The sequence below is a fragment of the Carassius carassius genome, chromosome 5 (genome assembly GCF_963082965.1).
Source record: "Carassius carassius chromosome 5, fCarCar2.1, whole genome shotgun sequence".
Taxonomy (NCBI): domain Eukaryota; kingdom Metazoa; phylum Chordata; class Actinopteri; order Cypriniformes; family Cyprinidae; genus Carassius; species Carassius carassius.
The window spans coordinates 9,983,277-10,001,922 of record NC_081759.1 but is presented as its reverse complement, the minus strand read 5'-3'; the positions used below and the strand labels follow the sequence as shown (position 1 = coordinate 10,001,922).

At 36.4% G+C, this 18,646-nt stretch overlaps 2 protein-coding genes and 1 long non-coding RNA gene across 8 annotated transcripts in view; 1 reads left to right on the top strand and 2 right to left on the bottom strand.

Moving 5' to 3' along the window:
* Positions 1–2,497, top strand: part of LOC132140763 (voltage-gated potassium channel subunit beta-3) — a 70,730-nt gene extending 68,233 nt beyond the window's left edge. For all 4 annotated transcript variants that reach the window (XM_059549723.1, XM_059549721.1, XM_059549724.1 and 1 more), the window contains one exon: positions 1,867–2,497. In XM_059549723.1, coding sequence (XP_059405706.1) covers positions 1,867–1,956 — 90 coding nt within the window. In that variant the 3' untranslated portion in view covers positions 1,957–2,497. The remainder of the gene's footprint in view (positions 1–1,866) is intronic.
* An 11,468-nt stretch (positions 2,498–13,965) lies between these two features.
* LOC132140270 (uncharacterized) lies at positions 13,966–14,647 on the bottom strand. Its single transcript, XR_009433749.1, has 2 exons — positions 14,558–14,647; positions 13,966–14,013 (listed from the first exon to the last, which is right to left on the bottom strand). It is a non-coding gene; the product is annotated as an uncharacterized LOC132140270 (long non-coding RNA).
* A 773-nt stretch (positions 14,648–15,420) lies between these two features.
* kif1c (kinesin family member 1C) overlaps positions 15,421–18,646 on the bottom strand; it is a 60,680-nt gene continuing 57,454 nt past the window's right edge. For all 3 annotated transcript variants that reach the window (XM_059549718.1, XM_059549720.1, XM_059549719.1), the window contains 3 exons: positions 18,059–18,229; positions 17,430–17,804; positions 15,421–16,894 (listed from right to left, as the gene is read on the bottom strand). In XM_059549718.1, coding sequence (XP_059405701.1) covers positions 15,998–16,894; positions 17,430–17,804; positions 18,059–18,229 — 1,443 coding nt within the window. In that variant the 3' untranslated portion in view covers positions 15,421–15,997. The remainder of the gene's footprint in view (positions 16,895–17,429; positions 17,805–18,058; positions 18,230–18,646) is intronic.

The window sequence follows — 18,646 nt, the reverse complement described above, 5'->3', positions numbered from 1 at the left end:
AACAGTAAATATCACTGAATATATGCGCTTAGTTTCAGATTTGGGTTTTGCCTGTGCAGACCGCATTTATAGTTAGAAGATGTGTAAACAACATGAAAACCAGAGAGCTGTCTATGGATGAAAAACAAGCGATTGTAAAGCTGAGAGAAGATGGAAAATCAATCAGAGCCATTGCACAAACATTGGCCATAGCCAGTACAACCATTTGGAATGTCCTGAAGAAGAAAGAAACCACTGGTGTACTATGTAACAGACCTCGAATGGGTAGACCAAGGAAAACATGAGCAGTTGAAGACAAAAACATTGTGAAAGCTGTAAAGGAACCCTCTGAAACAACTGTTAGTGAAATCAGCAACAACCTCCACAGGGCAGGATTGAAGGTATTACAATCTGCTGTACACAGAAGACTTCATGAACATAAGTACAGAGGCTACACTAGAAGATGCAAACCACTCATTAGCAAGAAGAATCGGAGACGAGCATCAAAAATTCTGGGACAATGTTTATGGACTGATAAGACAAAGATTAACCTTTACCAGTGTGATGGAAAGGCTAACGTTTGGAGAAAAAGGGATCTGTTCATGATCCCAAACATACAAGCTCATCTGAAACACAGGGGAGGTAATGTCATGGCTTGGGCTTGCATCGCTTCTTCTGGGATGGGCTCATTGATATTAACTGATGATGTAACACATGATGCCAGCAGCAAAATGAACTGCCAATTTACAGAAAGATCCTACCAAATTGATTGGAAAGATCATTCATCATGCAGCAGGATAATGACCAAAAACATAGTGCCTAAGCAACAAAGGAGTTCATCAGGGGCAATAACTGGAAGGTTTTAGACTGGCCAAGTCAATCTCCAGACTTAAACCCTATAGACTATTTTACCTGCTACAGAAGAGACGAGGGAGTAACCCCCCAGAACTAAAAGAGGCTGTGGTGAAAGCCTGGTAAAGAAGAATGCAAAAGTTTGGTGATGCAACAAGCTTGATGCAGTTATTAAAAAGCAAATGATTTGCAACATATTAAGTCTTATTCACTTTAATCTAGTTTTAGTCAATCTGTTCCAATACTTTTGGTGACATGAGCAATAGGTTGGTTCAAACAGAAGGGGCTATCTTCTAAGTTGTGTTCATCAGATCCAGATGAATACCTGTAAATAAAAGCTGAAATGTTTATCTCTTGTCTCATAATTAGTCTTCTTTTGATGGCAAAGCCAAATGGTTTGAAATTGACCTCACTGTCCGTGTATAAACTTTCAAGAATGTTTTACACACTTTCAAAAAAAAAGAAAAAAAAAAAAGTCTAAGATCTTTTGTCAGTTTATACTAAAGTACATTTAAAGTACTTGATTATTATTTTAACTATAGTGTCATTTTATTTGTAATTGAAATTGCAATTCATTCTTTGTGCCAAATGTGAAATATATATAAAAATGTTTCAATATAAATTACATTAAAATAAGTTTTATTTTACCTTAAATGCTGTAATTTAAAATTGTATGGAATTACTTTACATTACCTATTTCAGTGGGTCAAAAAATAATACATTAAAACATAAAACAGTTTGCTAAAGTGGACTTTTACACAAGTGCTGTGAAATTCTGATTTGACACTCAAACGAGGAACATTTCTCATTATCGATATTTAAACAGCTGTGCTGCTAAATATTTTTGTGAAAACCGTGATGCATCACAAGAACAGAATTGATCTGAAACAGAACTCTTTTGTAACATTCGAAAAGCCTTACTGATTTTTTTATCAATGTAATGAATCTCTGCTGAATAGGAATTCACTTCTTTCAAAAAAGGTATCTTACGATCAGACAGACTTCCTAACAACAGGATTTTCATATTTTCACTAGGTGCTGTCTCAGATGACGCCTCAGACTGTGAGCGAGATGGATGCTCTTCTGGGCAACAAGCCTAACTCCAAGAAAGAGTCCCGTGCATGAGGGAACCAGAGAGATGACACAAACATGTGTGGCCAGAAAAGACAAAGAAAGCAAGCTGGAAAAGATGGAACACGGCGTACCATCGTTTTTCTGCTCTCCCGTATATTACATCACCTGCATGCCTTCTGCAACATGCTTCCAGCCCATACCGCACTGCTCTCTGTAACCCTACTCAAGTAACATAACCTTTGAATTAAACACAGAAACAGCTGTCCACAACATCACAGAAATGCTGTTATCATTTCTTTACTCCGAGAGACTTAAGCTCCAGTCTTCCATGAGGAAGTACTGTCAATTATAGGAGGAGAATGGAATAAAAGTGGCAAAAAGCTTGTTGATTAGCAGGCCCAGACAGTATCTACAGATTTTCTTGCAGTTTCCGCTGAAGAATTCAAGTGTTTGCACTGCCGGATTTCCATTGCCATATTGTGTGAAATGGATCAAAACTGGAGCTAAGAGTTGTAAATTCTTATTGCCAACTGAAAGCATTGTCAAATTTGACCAAATGCTGTATTTATTAAACAAACATGCACGGGGCAAATGATGTGTAGGACTTTGCAAATCATGGGCGTTTCTTTGGAAATCTGTGCAGATTCCGCATGGGCCTGGTTGTGCGGGTGTGTGTTCAAGGAAGTACGAATATGAGTGCATGCAGTGAAACTTTGAATGAAATTCTCCGTTGCTGGTGTTGCACCTGAGTGACTCGGAATGGATGCTGTGTGACGCCAAGCGAAGATGTTTCTGAGAGCTGTCTGTCCCGTTTGTTGGGGTGTTCACTGCCTGTCACATTTCATTCTCGCTGTGCAGGAGAGCATGGCAAACACTCCGGCGCGTGACAGGAACAACATGCAGCAACTGCAAACAGCTGTTTGGACACATCACAAGTCTTCCTCCATTTCCCTCCTTTCCATCTCTCCTTGTGTTTACAATGGTGCACCTGTCCCTTTAAGAGAATTTGTGCAGTTAGGGGAGTGGAGTGTGAGTGTCTATATGGTACCTTGCAGATATATTCAGACCCTCACCAGTTTTTACCCTCAAAGTTTTTAAAAACAACTGTTTTAGTCATTATTACTATTCCTAACATACACCCAACTCTCAGTAAACTAAAGGGTTAGTTCACCCAAAAATGAAAATTCTGTCATTAATTACTCACCCTCATGTTGTAAGACCTTCATTCATCTTCGGAACAAAAATTAAGATATTTTGATGAAATCTGAGAGCTCTCAGACCCTGCATAGACAGCATTGCAACTGCAATGTTTTCAGGTCCAGAAACGTAGCAAAGACATCAGTAAAATAGTCCATGTGACATCAGTGGTTCAAACTTAATTTTACGAAGCTATGAGAATAGATTTGTGTGCAAAGAAAACAATAATAATATAATTTATTCAACCATTCTTCTACCCGAATGAAGGTCTTACGGGTTTGGAATGACATGAGGGTGAGTAATTAATGACAGAATTTTCATTTTTGGGCGAACTAACCCTTTAAACTGATGCATAACTCATCCCAGGCTGTCAAAAAAAAAACACATTTTAACTTTAGGGGAGCAAAAACTTGTCACTGGGGCAGAACCCTCAAAGGGACACATTTGTACCTCCTTTGCCCCTAAATGATTCATATTATGACCTTAAGAGTACATATTAACTATATTAAATTTCTAATCAGAACAGCAAAATTTAAAAACGTAGTTTGCATCAGTGGATATTACTGTTGATTTTGATAATTGATTTTGATTTTGATTTTGACAATTAACAGTTGTCAAATATTAAATGTTAAGTTAACCTGGTCAAAATAAATAAATACAAAATAGATAAGAATGAATCATGCACATATGAATTGTAACAATAATATCTATAATATGCATTTCAAAAAATATATCAAGCCAACATTTTAGATTTTGTAGAGCCATCTCATGCAGCAATGATAGCTTTCAGACTTTTGGAGTATGAATGCATGAACGCACTGTCCAGATGTCATTTTGGCCTTTTTTTATCTAGGCAGATTTGCTCCAGGTTGTTTGAGATTAGTCAGATGTTCTTTCTGCATTACAATGTTCCAATAGTGCCACGATTGTGACGTCTGTGCTATAACTGTGCCGTTCCAGGACATTCTGCACTCTGTTCTTCAGAATGTCCTGCTGAATGAGCTTTCTCTCAATCTTTGGCAGTTTTTAGCAGACTAAAAAAAGAAAATCAATTGATGATGGGCTCTTTTGACTTGGAGCAGTATCACACAGAACCTTGCAACACCCTAAAGCTGGGATCCTCAAATCTGGCCCATGAGATCCACTTTCCTGCAGAGTTTAGCTCTAACCCTAATCAAACACACCTGAGCATGCTAATATATGTCTTCAGGATCATTAGAAAATCACAGGTAGGTGAGTTTGATCAAGGTTGGAGCTAAACTCTGCAGGGCATTGGCCCTCCAGGACAAGATTTCAGGAACCCTGCCCTAAAGCAACCAGAAAACCCAAATGCATAGACTAGCAACATGAAAGATTCTGAAGAAATTCTGACTTCTTGCAATTCTAAATTTGTATCTTACAGTTCTCACTTTTTTCACAGACCTTCAAGAAAAAAGGTCAAAACTGTGAAATAAAATTTCGCAATTAGCATTTTTTTCTTTCTTACTTTTTTTTTTATTCCATGGTAGAAATCATCTTCCATGGACAGTTGCATTTTAAGTGGCTTAAATATTTTGCAAACAATTAATTTTAATAATATTTTCTTAATATAATATAATATTCTGTGATTTCCAATAATTATTTTCTTATTACATAAGTTTTATATCCTGTTTTGAATTAGAGTATTTAGGAAAAATGAATGGACGTCTGCTCTAGTATCAGCACCAAATGGAAGTGCAATCTGTTTGAGAAGTCTGTCTGGGCCAGATATAGCAGGGACTGTTTACTTGAATAATGGCAGGCAAAAAGGATGTTTGAAAATAATATTATGTATTTTTTTCAAAATCTGTTTTGCGCAAGATACACACTTTACCTTCATATGCAGTATTTGTAGTTCATTATAATTAGCGAATTGGGTCATGGTCTGAATACTTTTGCAAGGCATCATGTCTGTGGGGCTTGACTTCAGTGGTCAGCATCCTTTGCACTAAGAGGACAGAGTCATAATTTAAAGATCATAGTTCACAAATAGTCATGAAGGTCATAGGTTAACATGACCAGAGAACTGTGCTAGTATTGCTTTGTGTGTTTGACAAATACAAGCTGCGTCAGTGACAATGAAAAGCGAAGTGCTTCACTTTTAAAATGCTTTTGTGTCATTACCATGATTTCAGATCTAAAGACACAGATTGGATAGATTAAGTAACTACTCTCAATTTCCCATCAGCCATTGTTGAATATCACAGTGTGCAGTGCCTCACAATGTGGTTCATAACTCTACCTGTTCCATAACCCAGTTACCACAGAAAATCATTTGGACTTACCCTTCAGCTTGTAAAAGTATGTTGTTATGTTGTTTACAGTAATGCATTTACAATGAACATCTAAGGGGCAAGTGGACCACGTGGTTTAAAGCTGAAATGTAAACCTGTATACTTTACACAGAGAAGTTTAGTTACTGATATCCTCATATTAACTTTGTATCTAGTCTTGTGGTTACACTTTCAAAATTGTATTTTAGAATTTATAACAGTAAAGTGCCTTGCCCCATAGACTTCCATTAATGCAAGTGTGTTACTGTAAATAGTTTTTATTTATAAAAACAAAACAAAACAAAAAAACTAAAACATAAGCTCAAGTTATTTTCTGCAGTAACTGACATGGCGAGCTATTCTTTTAATTCTGCTGAACCCAGGCAAAAACAAAAAGACAAAAATATTTAGTTCAGCACAATAAACAGGCATAGTCAGAATCAAACCCTTTATATTAAACTAAGTTCGGTTTTACAATATGTGTAATATGAGTTGCATTGGAGAAACCCAGACCTAGCAAATCTAGCAAGATTCATTGTTTTTAATACTGTTCGAATTTTGTTCTTTATTTTTATGTTTTTTTTTTTTTTTGAATACTTTTGCCTTGTCAAAAATCCAAGACTGCTATTTATTTAGCTAAACTATACTCTTTAAACAGAGCTGGGATTGGACAGAATAATGAGCATTGACAGATCTGAGATCAGTTCTGCTGCTTTTCTTAGCATATTTAAAAGTAAAGGTTGAAAGGTCAAGTTGATCCTGGGTCACTTCTTAATGGGGTAACACAAGTCCCTTTAGTGGTAATTCAAGTTCAATTCTGTATTCTCTCTAAAGCACTGGTTGGTTCTAATGTCTCTTTGTATTTATAATGATCAATGATTTATGTAAGTATTGTACCTGAGTTGGCAAGTTGGAAAGGCATTGAAATGACTTTTTTAATCCACATAATTATTAGCAAGACTGAACTACCTTTAGTTAACCTGAACTAATATATATATATATATATATATATATATATATATATATATATATATATATATATATATATATATATATATATATATACATTTAGTGCACTCCCTCATTTGGTAATTTTGCCTGAATATGTTAAATTTACTGTCATGCAACAAGAAAAAATGAAAAATGAAAAAAAAGAAAAAACAACAAGAAACAAACAAACAAGAAACAAGACCTGTACTGAATGTATCTTGCTTGCCTTTAAAATGTGTGGAGAAACTATTGTCACAGGTGTCATTTATGTCAACTACTGGAGAGCATGACAATCACAACAACACTTGCATGTTACATGCAAAAATTAATGCGCACATACACACGTCTGTGTTGTGAATGTCATTCAAAAGACAAATTCACAATTCACATAATAAAAGCCCATTGTCATTATAGATTCACAGATTTAAACAAATTCAACGTTTTAAAAGTGATTTGACATCCAGGATATTCTCTGCCTATGTGAATCTTACAAAAAAAATAAAAATCATACTATTTCATCCTATAATCAAATGGAAAAAAATTGCATAAAAAATCTGGTCATTTTAGGTCCAAGGCGCAAGTTATGATAATTGTAATGAAGAAAAAAAAAATTTTGAGCAGATTATCAATATATGTCAAGTTTTTTTGGAAGGTTTGTCTAAAAAGAGAATCCAAAGTCTGTGTAACACTGTATAAATAAGCACATACTGTATCCAGTATCTATCACACTCAGTGTTTGTGCTGGTTGTGTAGTCAGACTGTATGAAGCAGCTGTGACTTTAACACACCGATGATTTCATCTAATGAAACAAATATTACACAACTGCATACTTAAACCTCTTACACATTAGACAGTAGTGTTGAGTTGAACAGTATTCAGTTACATTATTGCTCATGTGTAGATAGCCCATGCAGAATCTTCATAGTGTTTATTATTGTTTTATGATGGATTAAAAGCCCTGCATTTTTTTTTATTCAGCACCAATTCAGTTCAATCTATCTGACATATACTTAATATATTCATCTATTTATAAAATACATATATGCTCAACTCACGCACAACAGGGCATCATGAGGCAACACATATTAAAGGAACAGTTAACCTAAAAATGAAAATACTGTCATCATTTACCTACTCTCATGTCATTACAAACCTGTATAGTTCAAAAAAAACTTTCTGTAGAACACAAAATAGATTTAGAAGAACACTGGGGTCAGCTTTTACCAGTCCCAGTAAGTTAACCCTTCCATGACTATAGAAAAATCCAGGAAGGAACTCGTGGCCTGCAGATAGGCCTTAGCCATCTGGCATCGTGGAGTGCTCCTGTAGAAATTCCAGCACTGAACCAATTGTGCAGTGGACTGGGTCAGCGTGGTGTTGTGCACACCATGATTCAAAGAGAAACCACTTCAGGGCATAAAGCTTTCTAGTGAAGAAAGCTCCAGCATTCAGACTGGTCTTAATAACCTCACTTGAAAAACTGTAATCAATGATTCCACAGGGTCCAGACCCATAGCGTCCATATCTCGAGCTGGAAGTGATATATTTTGCCCCATGTCTGGGATAGAAGGTCCCAATTGATCAGAATCAACCAAACAGAGCCTTCCAGGAGAGATATTAGGTCCAAGAACCACACTCGGGCCACCCAGAATGGAGCCCCTAGCAATAAACTCTGTCCTGGTGAACTCTGACAAGAAGAGCAGAGCGATTGGGGAAAATGCATACAGACATAGCTTTGGCCACACCTGTACTGTGACATCCAACCCCAGCAGAGCTGCAGGTGCAAAGAAAAACTAGAGGAGACAGTGGGTCATCTCTTCAGAGACCTTGTCTGGTCAGAGGAGAACTGGCCCCCCAACTGAGCCTGGTTTCTCCCAAGGTTTTTTTCTCCATTCTGTCACTGATGGAGTTTCGGTTCCTTGCCGCTGTCGCCTCTGGCTTGCTTAGTTGGGGACACTTCATCTACAGCGATATCGTTGACTTGATTGCAAATAAATGCACAGACACTATTTAACTGAACAGAGATGACATAACTGAATCCAATGATGAACTGCCTTTAACTATCATTTTTGCATTATTGACACTGTTTTCCTAATGAATGTTGTTCAGTTGCTTTGACGCAATGTATTTTGTTTAAAGCGCTATATAAATAAAGGTGACATTGACATTGACATTCAGAGGCCAACAGGTACACTTACGTTCCGCTCCCATATTTGAATGCCCTGGAATACAAACTGATTTCAGGGAAAGCAATTTGACTTGAGCCCAGAGCAGTATCTGCTGCACCAACTTGAACAGGGGGCACAAACACAGACTTCCCTGCTGATTTCAATATTAGACTACTGTTGTGTTGTTCATCCACATCAACATGTGTTTGCCAACATTAGGTCCAGGAGAAGTAGCCTGAAATACAGCCTTCATCACAAGCCAGTTTATGTGCCAAATGAGATGCAACGATCAAGGACTGCTCCCAAAACCGCAGAGGGCATCTGTAGCTACCATCTTTTGGCACCCAGTGTGGGACCCAAAGATCAGAAACCAGGGTTACTTCCACAAAGAAGGGGACCAAAGGCTTCTGCATGTAACACTTATCCTTATTTGTAGCTTTTGAGCCACAACTGAAATGGTAGCAGAAGCCCCAAAAGTGTCCTGTTGGCGATGGCTGCCATAAGACCAAATAACCTATGGTAATGGTTGACAGAAATTCTCAACGCAGCTTAAAGTCTTTCAAGGTGAACATGACTTGACTCGAGCAGGGGGAAATTGTACCTGCATGGAAGTTGAATCCCACACCATTCCTCTTGATATTCAGCCTCAAATTCAGATGTGTGAAGTTAACGACAAACCACAAACTTCCTTGAGTTACATTGTGTCCTTTAAGTCTGTCTTGACAAGCCAATCCTACAGATTGAATATGATATGGAATAATTTTGAGATGTATAAGTCTGCAGAGTATGGTTCAAAACTGGATAAAACCCCCATCCCTTTTGTGGACTAGACAGTAATGGCTTTAAAAACTTGAATAGACTTGTGACTGAGGTTGTTTGTTCGGGACTCTGAAACAGCATACTGGGAGGGAACCACCAAACTTTGTTTTCTAAGATTCATTGAGAAAAGAGTGCCCTTCCTCTTCAAGGTACTCCTTTATATGAATCAATATTTTTTGAATAGCAGGTGGATGCTACTCTCTATTAACTGCTAAATGGAGATTGGAGAACTAGGCTGACAGAGTATGGCATGGAACAAGAAAAAGGGCAGAGCCCATCTCATTAGACAACTTCATCTGGGTACCCTATGACCTGGGTTGGCGCGCCACCTTGGCAGACTTCGGACCTGAACCACGGGGTACAAATGGCTGACTCCCATTGCTTTTGAAAAGAGCCAGGCTTGAACAGAGCTTCCTCAAAGTGACTAAAACAAATGGCTTGCTGAAGACAAAGAAGCAGGTGACATGCATTTCAGTGTCTGTTTAAGGTCTTGGTGATGCAGTTACGTTGCCCTTGTGGCAGCCAATAGAATTGCCATATTTTCCACACACCGGTTCACATAGGAGCAGTCCCATAGCTCATGATGAAGCACATGGAACAGAAGAACCTTTATTTCTATGACACTTTATACTGTACAATATAGTTTGCCAAAGCAGCTTGTACTGACAAGAATTTATGGTAAACTAAAATAAACTTTAATGTCATTTCTATAGATCTAGTTCTATAGTATGTCATGAATTTCAATGTATTTGTAATTGCACATTTGTAATAATGAAGTTGCAATTCAGTATATTTAAAATATATTCACTTTAAATGCATGTAATGTATATCAAATGATACTACAGTTAAAATAAAGTATTTTACATGTGCTTTAGTCTGTCAGCCTATGCATCAAAATACGTTTTTTTTTTAATTGCAATAACAGATTAAAACATAATAGTTTAAAATGTACTTTACAGTACAACTTTAAAAATTGCTGTTATTATATAGTGCACTTAGGTATTTAAGAAACAGTCATTTAAGTTGTATTTTATTTTATTTATATTATATTATCTGCAAGTACAGAATAAAAAAAAAATACTTTTAAGATTTAAAGGAACACTTCACTTTTTTGAAAATAGGCTAATTTTCCAACTCCCCTAGATTTAAATTGTTGAGTTTTACCGTTTTCGAATCCATTCAGCAGATCTCTGGGTCTGGCAGTAGCACTTTTAGCTTAGCTTAGCATAGATCATTGAATCTGATTAGACCGTTAGCATCTCGCTCAAAAATGACCATAGAGTTTCCATATTTTTTTTCAATTTAAAAATTGACTCTTCTATAGTTACATTGTTTACTAAGACTGACGGAAAATGAAAAGTTGCAATTTTCTAGGCTGATATAGCTACTATACTCTCAGCAAAATAATCAAAGAACTTTGCTGCCATACCATGGGTGCAGCAGGCGCAGTGATATTATGCAGTGCCTGAAAATAGTGTAGCAATAGCAGAGATGCTGGGGACTACTTTCTGGCGCTGCGTAACATCACTGCGCCTGCTGCACCCGTGGTACGGCAGCAAAGTTCTTTGATTCCGTTTCACTCTAGGGGAGTTGGAAAAAGCCTATTTTTTTTAAAAGTGGAGTGTTCCTTTAGAGGACACTACAAGAGCACATTAATTACAATTAAGAACACTTATTTTTCTCAAGAGAAGTTTAGATTGAGAAAAAATGACAAAATTAACATTTGTGCGCAGTCTAAATCTTTAAGAAATATCTATACAGTATGCACATTTTAAATTCATTTTGTCTTGTTGAATCTCTAAATGTCTTACATCTAATAGATTCCTCAAGTTCTAAATAAAATATATTTTTAAAACCCCTCATAAAACAATGATAAACATCTTGTTTGTGTAATGAGAATATAAAATTCTGAGCTGAAATGTATCTGTGTTTTTTGCTTGTATGTGAGTGTGTAACATCAGCCCTGAATGACACAGCTGACCCAGTTCTTTCGCAAAGGGTTGGAAATAGCCATGCAGCAGAACGTGGGCAGATAAATGTGTGCTCTGAGTTGTGTTAAATATGTGCCTCATATAGGTGTTAAATACATAGACTCAGAGAGTCTGTTATGATCATCTGCAACAGTGACATAACATGCTGAATGTGCATGATACAGTATCATAAAATATCATTAAAAAAAAAAAAAAATATATATATATATATATATATATATATATGGAATCTACGGGATATTTTCAAGAGAAAGATGAGAAACAGTCGATCCAACAATACAGACGAGCTGAAGGCTCAATCGTGCCTCAGCTGTGCCTCGGGCTGATTGCTTCATGCCAGTCCTCACTGATGCTGTCATTTGTGCTAAAGGAGCCCAGACCAAGTATTGAGTGCATAAATGAACATACTTTAAAAAAAACTTTTTTTCTTTTTTTTTTTGATTGATCTTAATATTCTAATATTTTGAGATGTAAGATCTAATCAAAATTAAAACAAAAAAACTTTAGAATATATGAAAGTTTGACTTTTTGAAATGTTACAAAATTTTTTTAGATACACCTGTATAAAGTAAAACAACAACAAAACATAAAAGTAAAATGAATTGTGAGATAAGAATTTGTGATTACTTTTTTTATTCTGCAGCATAAAAAAAAACAGAATTGCAAGACGTAAAATGAAAATTCAGAAAAAAAGAATCATGAGTAAACGGTTCAAAAGTAGTGTAGTTCTTCACATGATATTTGGCTATTATTTAAAATTTATTATTTTTATTATTTTTTTTTTTCAATTGTTGAAATTACGCTGACTGACAGTAAAGATACCAATAAATAACCTCAGGATTTAACTTAGATTTTTACTTTCACCTTCCTACTGATGCTCATATAAATGGTAATATATTAATAAAAAAATAAATAAAATAAACATGAAAAAGATAAAGCACATAATTACTAAAAACTTCAAATACATCCATAAACTTTTAAAAGATGAATAAAAACTCCATTAAAACAACACTGCCTAATTCAAAAAAAAGATGGAGAATTGGACATTTATTTCAGTAAATTTAGATGGGTCAAATGCCAACCGTAAGATTCCAATTCCCACCACACCCCCATCCACCCACCAATGTATTTTTTTAAATTATACCCAATACATAACTAAATAACAACTGGGGCAGTTAAGGTACTTTTTTTTAATTTATTTTTCCAATTGTAGATCAGTTGAGAACTTACAAGCGGTCAAAATGGGAATAACATCACATTCTAACCAGGTGCAACACAAGAGTCCAGCAAGAAGTCAATTTATAATGCAATCAAAAACTGTCTAATAGCAGACCTTAGTCAGGACAGACCCCATAATAAATGTTAAAGAGGACAACATAGAAGCTGTTAGGGACAGACTAATGTCTCCACACGCATTGTATAAAAGTCCTAGATCAAGACACTTTCAAAACTCAAAAATAAAACAGTATTAAAAGTCTTTTGGAAAGACGTCTCGTCACAGCTAAACTAAGGGAATGCTGTTAAACAGTACAATCCTGTACTTCCCTCACAGCCTCATTTTCATTCCTGCAAAACATTAACTAATGACTAGGGGTCTATAGCAGAGGAGGACTGGGTAGTGTCACAGAGCCAGACTTTTGCAGCTCCACTTTGCTGCTTATTCTGGCAAAAAATAATCAAACAACAAATGAAGCGAAATGATGAATGAAGCGACAGCAAATCAGTTAATTCAATTTTTAGTATACAGCTATATGGAGCGGGATTTGAACTTCACTTACATTGTTTGCATTGCCAACAGCCTCTTTCATTTATGTCACTTTTCTAGTGTCTTTATGGTGTTGTGCCCAATTGGTACAAGGCAATGCACAAAAAAAAAAAAGATTGTTTGTAGATTGGCACCCAGACTGTTCGCACTTAAAAGGGATTGACCACCCAAAAATGAAAATGACCCCATGATAAACCCTTAAACCATTTTAGGTGTATATGATTTTTTTCTTTCAAATGAATACTTATATTCAAAAATGTCCTGGCTTTTCCAAGCTTTATAATGGCAGTGAATGGGGTTTAAGATTTTGAAGACCAAAAAACTGTCTATTCATATAAAAAATACTTTACAATAAAGACCTCCTGATGCAAATATCCTTATTTAAAACTTTATAAACTGTAATCTAGAGTTTCCACTAACTGTCATATGCACAGATGATGTATGTACTGTAATGAAAACGTTTGAGGACTTCGATATAAGCCAAGAGGAGACTGGTTTTCCTTTGCTGTAAACAAAACTCGGTTCTCCCAAGACTAGCATGTTCTCACTGGAGCTTACGTTTCGTCATCCGCTGGAACGCCACTCTAGTGAACATGCATATGACAGTTAGCAAAAGCTAGAGATTACAGTTAATACAGTTTTAAATATGGATATTTTTCTGACAAATGCATCAATTCACTTCAGAAGGCCTTTATTTACCCCATCCCCATCACCTTTATGAGGGATTTATGCACTTTATTCTGCTTCAAAAACTTGACCAAAATTCACTGCCATTCTAAAGATTGGAATAGAGGTCTTTGTGGGACTGTTTTTTTTTTTTAGTCCCTCTCCCGCAAGGTTATATTCTGCACCCTCCCGCAATATATATTCACTGTTTGTTCACCCTCTGCTTAAAATAATTTTCTTCCTGACCTGATCATTCCCGCTATTTAGATCTCATTTCCAGAATCTCACATTTACATTTCTGCTACTTCAATGATGTATTACTCTTGTATGTATGATCAAAAATGATGGATCATTTTAAGTTCTTTTCACTGTTATCATTAAAATTGCAAAAGGCATCGCCAGCCCCACCGTCATCCCCAGGAGGTTAAAGAGATAGTCTAACAAATAAAAGTGTAGTCTGCACGAAATTGTATTTGTTATTTATTTGGTCTTGTCAAGACAAAATTAGTTTAACATTTAGCTGTCAATACAGTAGGAAAAAAGTGTTGTAGAGAGGAAAGAAAAAAACAAAATAGTAAATTGTAGTTTATACAAAAATTGTAGCCTCGCATACTTATTTTTATTCGTCTTGACAAAATACAAAATTCGCTTAACATTTTGTGGTTGACACCATAGGATATTGTTAGACCTCCCCCTCCCTTTTAAATTACACCAGAGTTAGTGACCGCTACCGCGTTTTTTTTCATTAATTTAATCCCGCATACCCAAGAAACCTGGTCGGCTCCTACGGAGTGCTGCAGGAATTCGGACATTTGGCTTGGAAGAGTCGGGACAATTTTTAATATGTTACCCTGGACCACAAAACCAGTCTTAAGTGTCAATTTTTTTTAAAACTGAGATTTGTACATCATCTACAAGCTGAATAGATAAGCTTTCCATTGATACATGTATTGTTAGGATAGATTGAGATACAACTACTTGAATATCTGCAATCTGAGGTTGCATAAAAATCTAAATACTGAGAAAATCACCTTTAATATTGTCCAAATGAAGTTCTTAGCAATGCATATTACTAATCAAAAATTTAGTTGTGATATATTTACGGTAGGAAATTTACAAAATATATTCAAGGAACATGATCTTTACTTAATATCTTAATGATTATCCCGCATAAAATAAAAATCTATAATTTTGACCCATACAATGTATTTTTGGCTATTGCTACAAATATGCCCCAGCGACTTTTAGACTGGTTTTGTGGTCCAGGGTCACATATAACTCAGACTGCATCTGTCTAAAAAAAAACAAAGTCATACACACATAGGATGGCTTGAGTAAATCATTGGGTAATTTTAATTTTTGAGTGAACTATCCCTTTGTTATATATTATTATATCTCTTTGTCCCTTTGTAAATGTTTTAAGGATTATGTATCCCATTTCTTTTTTTAAACCTAAATATTAAAATTTATAAAACATGCCCCTCAGAATAAAGGAAAAAAAGATTAGTGGCAAGATTAAAAAAAAAAAAAAAAAATGTCACCTATAAAAAAATGCATCTAAAGCAGTTATAAGATTAGTGGCAAGATAAAAAAAAAAAAAAATTGTCACCTATAAAAAAATGCATCTAAAGCAGTTATAATTTTGTCTACTAAATCGTAATTCTTTGGCTTTTCAGCAGGCACAATGTAAAATCATCTGAAATCCAACAAAAATTGCTAAATAGTTTCATAGGTCATACACTCCTCAGAACATAACGTCAACGTTGCTGTGCATGGTGCATTGAAAGGAGCTCAATTCTCTTGCAAATACATACCCTTTCAATTCATAACCTACTTATAGATAGATATATATATACACATCTGAAGGACATAGATATGTGTGTACATAAAAACATCACCCATAAAGAACTGTAGGTGCAGGTATGAAACTGCAATATGTACATTAAAATTCAGGTGCATAAAATGTTCTGTCTTATTTTAAACAGATTGGCGTTATTGCACTAAGGAGTTTCTCTTAAAAACAGTTCTCAGTTGCTGAAAGCTCCCAGCACTCAAAACCCTTCCACAACAAACCAAAACAACATATATATATATATATATATCTGAGGGTCCAAAGTTTCTAGGAGTCCTGTCCAAGAACTGTGCACAATAAAATCAGAGCGTTATGGCTCCCATTTACATGACCATGCTCTCCACAGAAGAAATCAGGTCTCCATGGGGGTGCTATTGCAATCTGGGATGGATGGTGGATTGGGATAGCCTTCAGACCCATGTTGGATCATCTCTGGAGGGTTGTCCTGTTTTTGCCGTTGATGGTAGTGAGAGTTGGGGTGTTTGTAGACACCTTGTCTGCTTTGGTTGCAATTATGTTGGAATCCTTCTCCAACAGACTGGTCTGACGTAAAATTGGGATTGTACCAGGTGTAACGTGCTATACCCTGCTTGTGCTGCCCTTGGACCGATCCACCGTCTTTATGCTCAATATTTCCGGCCTGTTCGTTGGTTAAATATCCATCGAATGGGTTCCGCCCCCTGTTTCTGGATCGTTGCCTGTTTCCCCAGTTGCCGTAGCCTCTGTTACCATGATTGTGCCGTTGTTGGTGATGATTGTTTGGCCACTGGCCCTTGTTTGGAGAGGGAGATGATTGGAAAGTATGAACCATATCAGCGTTGGACTGAGCGGATGTGTCCTTTCCACCTTCACCCCCTGATGACGGGCCCCAGATGAAGCCTCTGTGTTGGGGATTATTCTTAAAGGGGAACTGTAGCTTCCTCTCTTGAGGCGGCAAGAAGCGCCCAGTGCCTGGCAAGAAAGGACCATTGGGGTTGCGAGGGATTTGAGAAATGAAAGATGGATTTGAGAATTGAGGCGATGCCATACTGAATTGGTTGTTCTGAGAGTGTCCTGAGGAAGACTCTGGGCAGAGGGCATTGTTTGGCTGATTGCTGGCTCCTTTGCGACGTTTAGGGTCATGGTATTTGTCCGGGTACTGCCAGCGATGGCGACCCCGCCGGTACCCAGAATCCTCATCACGTCTGTTGACTTGTGCTGACAGGTTGTCGCCTCTGGCCACATCCAACCCAATGTTATCACAGTCTCCCTGAAATAAAAACACCATGAAAATCTTTACAATAGCTTAAAGGGTGCAGAAAGTATAGCATGGTTACACTTTATTTTAAGGTGAAGTTGTCACAATATAATTACACAAAAAAGTACAAGTAATATTAAGTAATATTAATTAACCACACATACACTACGTTTTATGTATTATTGAGATATAGTTTTTGTTAATCTTTTTAAATTTTTATTTTAATATCCTTGGTTTTGATTTTAATTTTAAAGTTAAATGTTTTAGTATTTTTTTGTGTATTTTTGTCCTCGTTATTAGTTTGAGTTGTTTTATATGTCAATATAGTTTATACTATGTTAATATAGTCAATAAATGTGTTTATTTTATTTAAAAAAATGTTATTCATATGATCTTACTTTTTAACTTTATTAATAAACATTATATATTTTACATAATATATTATAAACATTTATATTTTAGAAGCTTGCAACATGCATCATACTGCTAGTAAATGAACTGGGGAGAAGTGTGCATTTGTGGCGGTTTCTAGATATACGAGTGTTACCTGAACTTCGACTGGGAATATCTTTTCCATCTTCACCATGCGATCCCTTAGTGATCGGATCTCCTCATCCTTCATATTATTCTGCAACTTGACTTCCTGCAGTATATCAGTCAGCTTGTCAATATGAGCTTTGAGCTCTCCCATATCGGTCTTTCCTCCCTCATTCCCTCCTCCTCCAGCTGCTGTTGTTCTTTCCTCCCTGTCTCCCTCCTCTTCTCCAATGCCCACAGTCTCACATACGTCCTTCGCCACACTTTTCCAACTTTCTTTCTCCTGAGGGTCTTTTTGGCCATATGTGCGACAAAGCTCCTTCATTCTGACAATAGCCAAGGCCTCAATCTCTTGGCGTGTGTGTCTAAAGTCTCCAAGCGCCACCTTAAGAGGAGAAATATAAAGATATACTCCTGTTAATGTAAAATACTCCTCATACAAGCCACACATTAATATATTGCATGATCAGTGGCTAGCCAATCAAACTGGTGTTTGCCATTTTAAGAAATCTTTTGCCGTTTTTCTGTATAAAATGCATTAGCCAGACAGTGGGCGGCTCTTTTGAGGCTAAATCTACTCTGACATGAATTAAATCAGTGCCTGTATCTTTAAAGTTACTCTTGAACACAATGGGCCACCTCATAGCAGATCTCTTTAACAGCCTGTGTGCGAAGCTCTTCCAAGCTGAGTCTGTGTTTGGACTCCTGGGTGGCAGGTATGCGGCGGCGCTGGGGGATCTGATACACACGCAGTGGCTCCTTCCTCTTCCCACTGCTGGGCAAACCACACTTTTTCACGATAGACTGCATCTGCAAACAAAAAGCGAGAACAGAAGAGTTACTTCCTGTCAGAAATGGAAAGGCCAGAAACTGCTACATGAAGTGAAAAAGAACGGAACAGAATGCAGGCGTCTCTAGATGACTCTTTAAAATAAATTTTAAGACTGCATTTCAAAAACGTAATACTCAAGGAGTAATATTATATTATTATTATTATTTTTAAATAGCAGTTAGATGCAATGAAACCATCAAAGACATCAATCTAGAGTGCATGTCTACTAGTGGTCGACCAATTTATTGCCAAGGCTGATATACTGGCCAATATTTGACTAATAAAACTTCAAGTTAATAATAATAGTAAATAAAGTTATTAAAGGTTACACAAAAAAGTATTATAGCATTTTCGTCTCAGGTATTAGTAACAGAAAAGCAAACACAAGAATACTT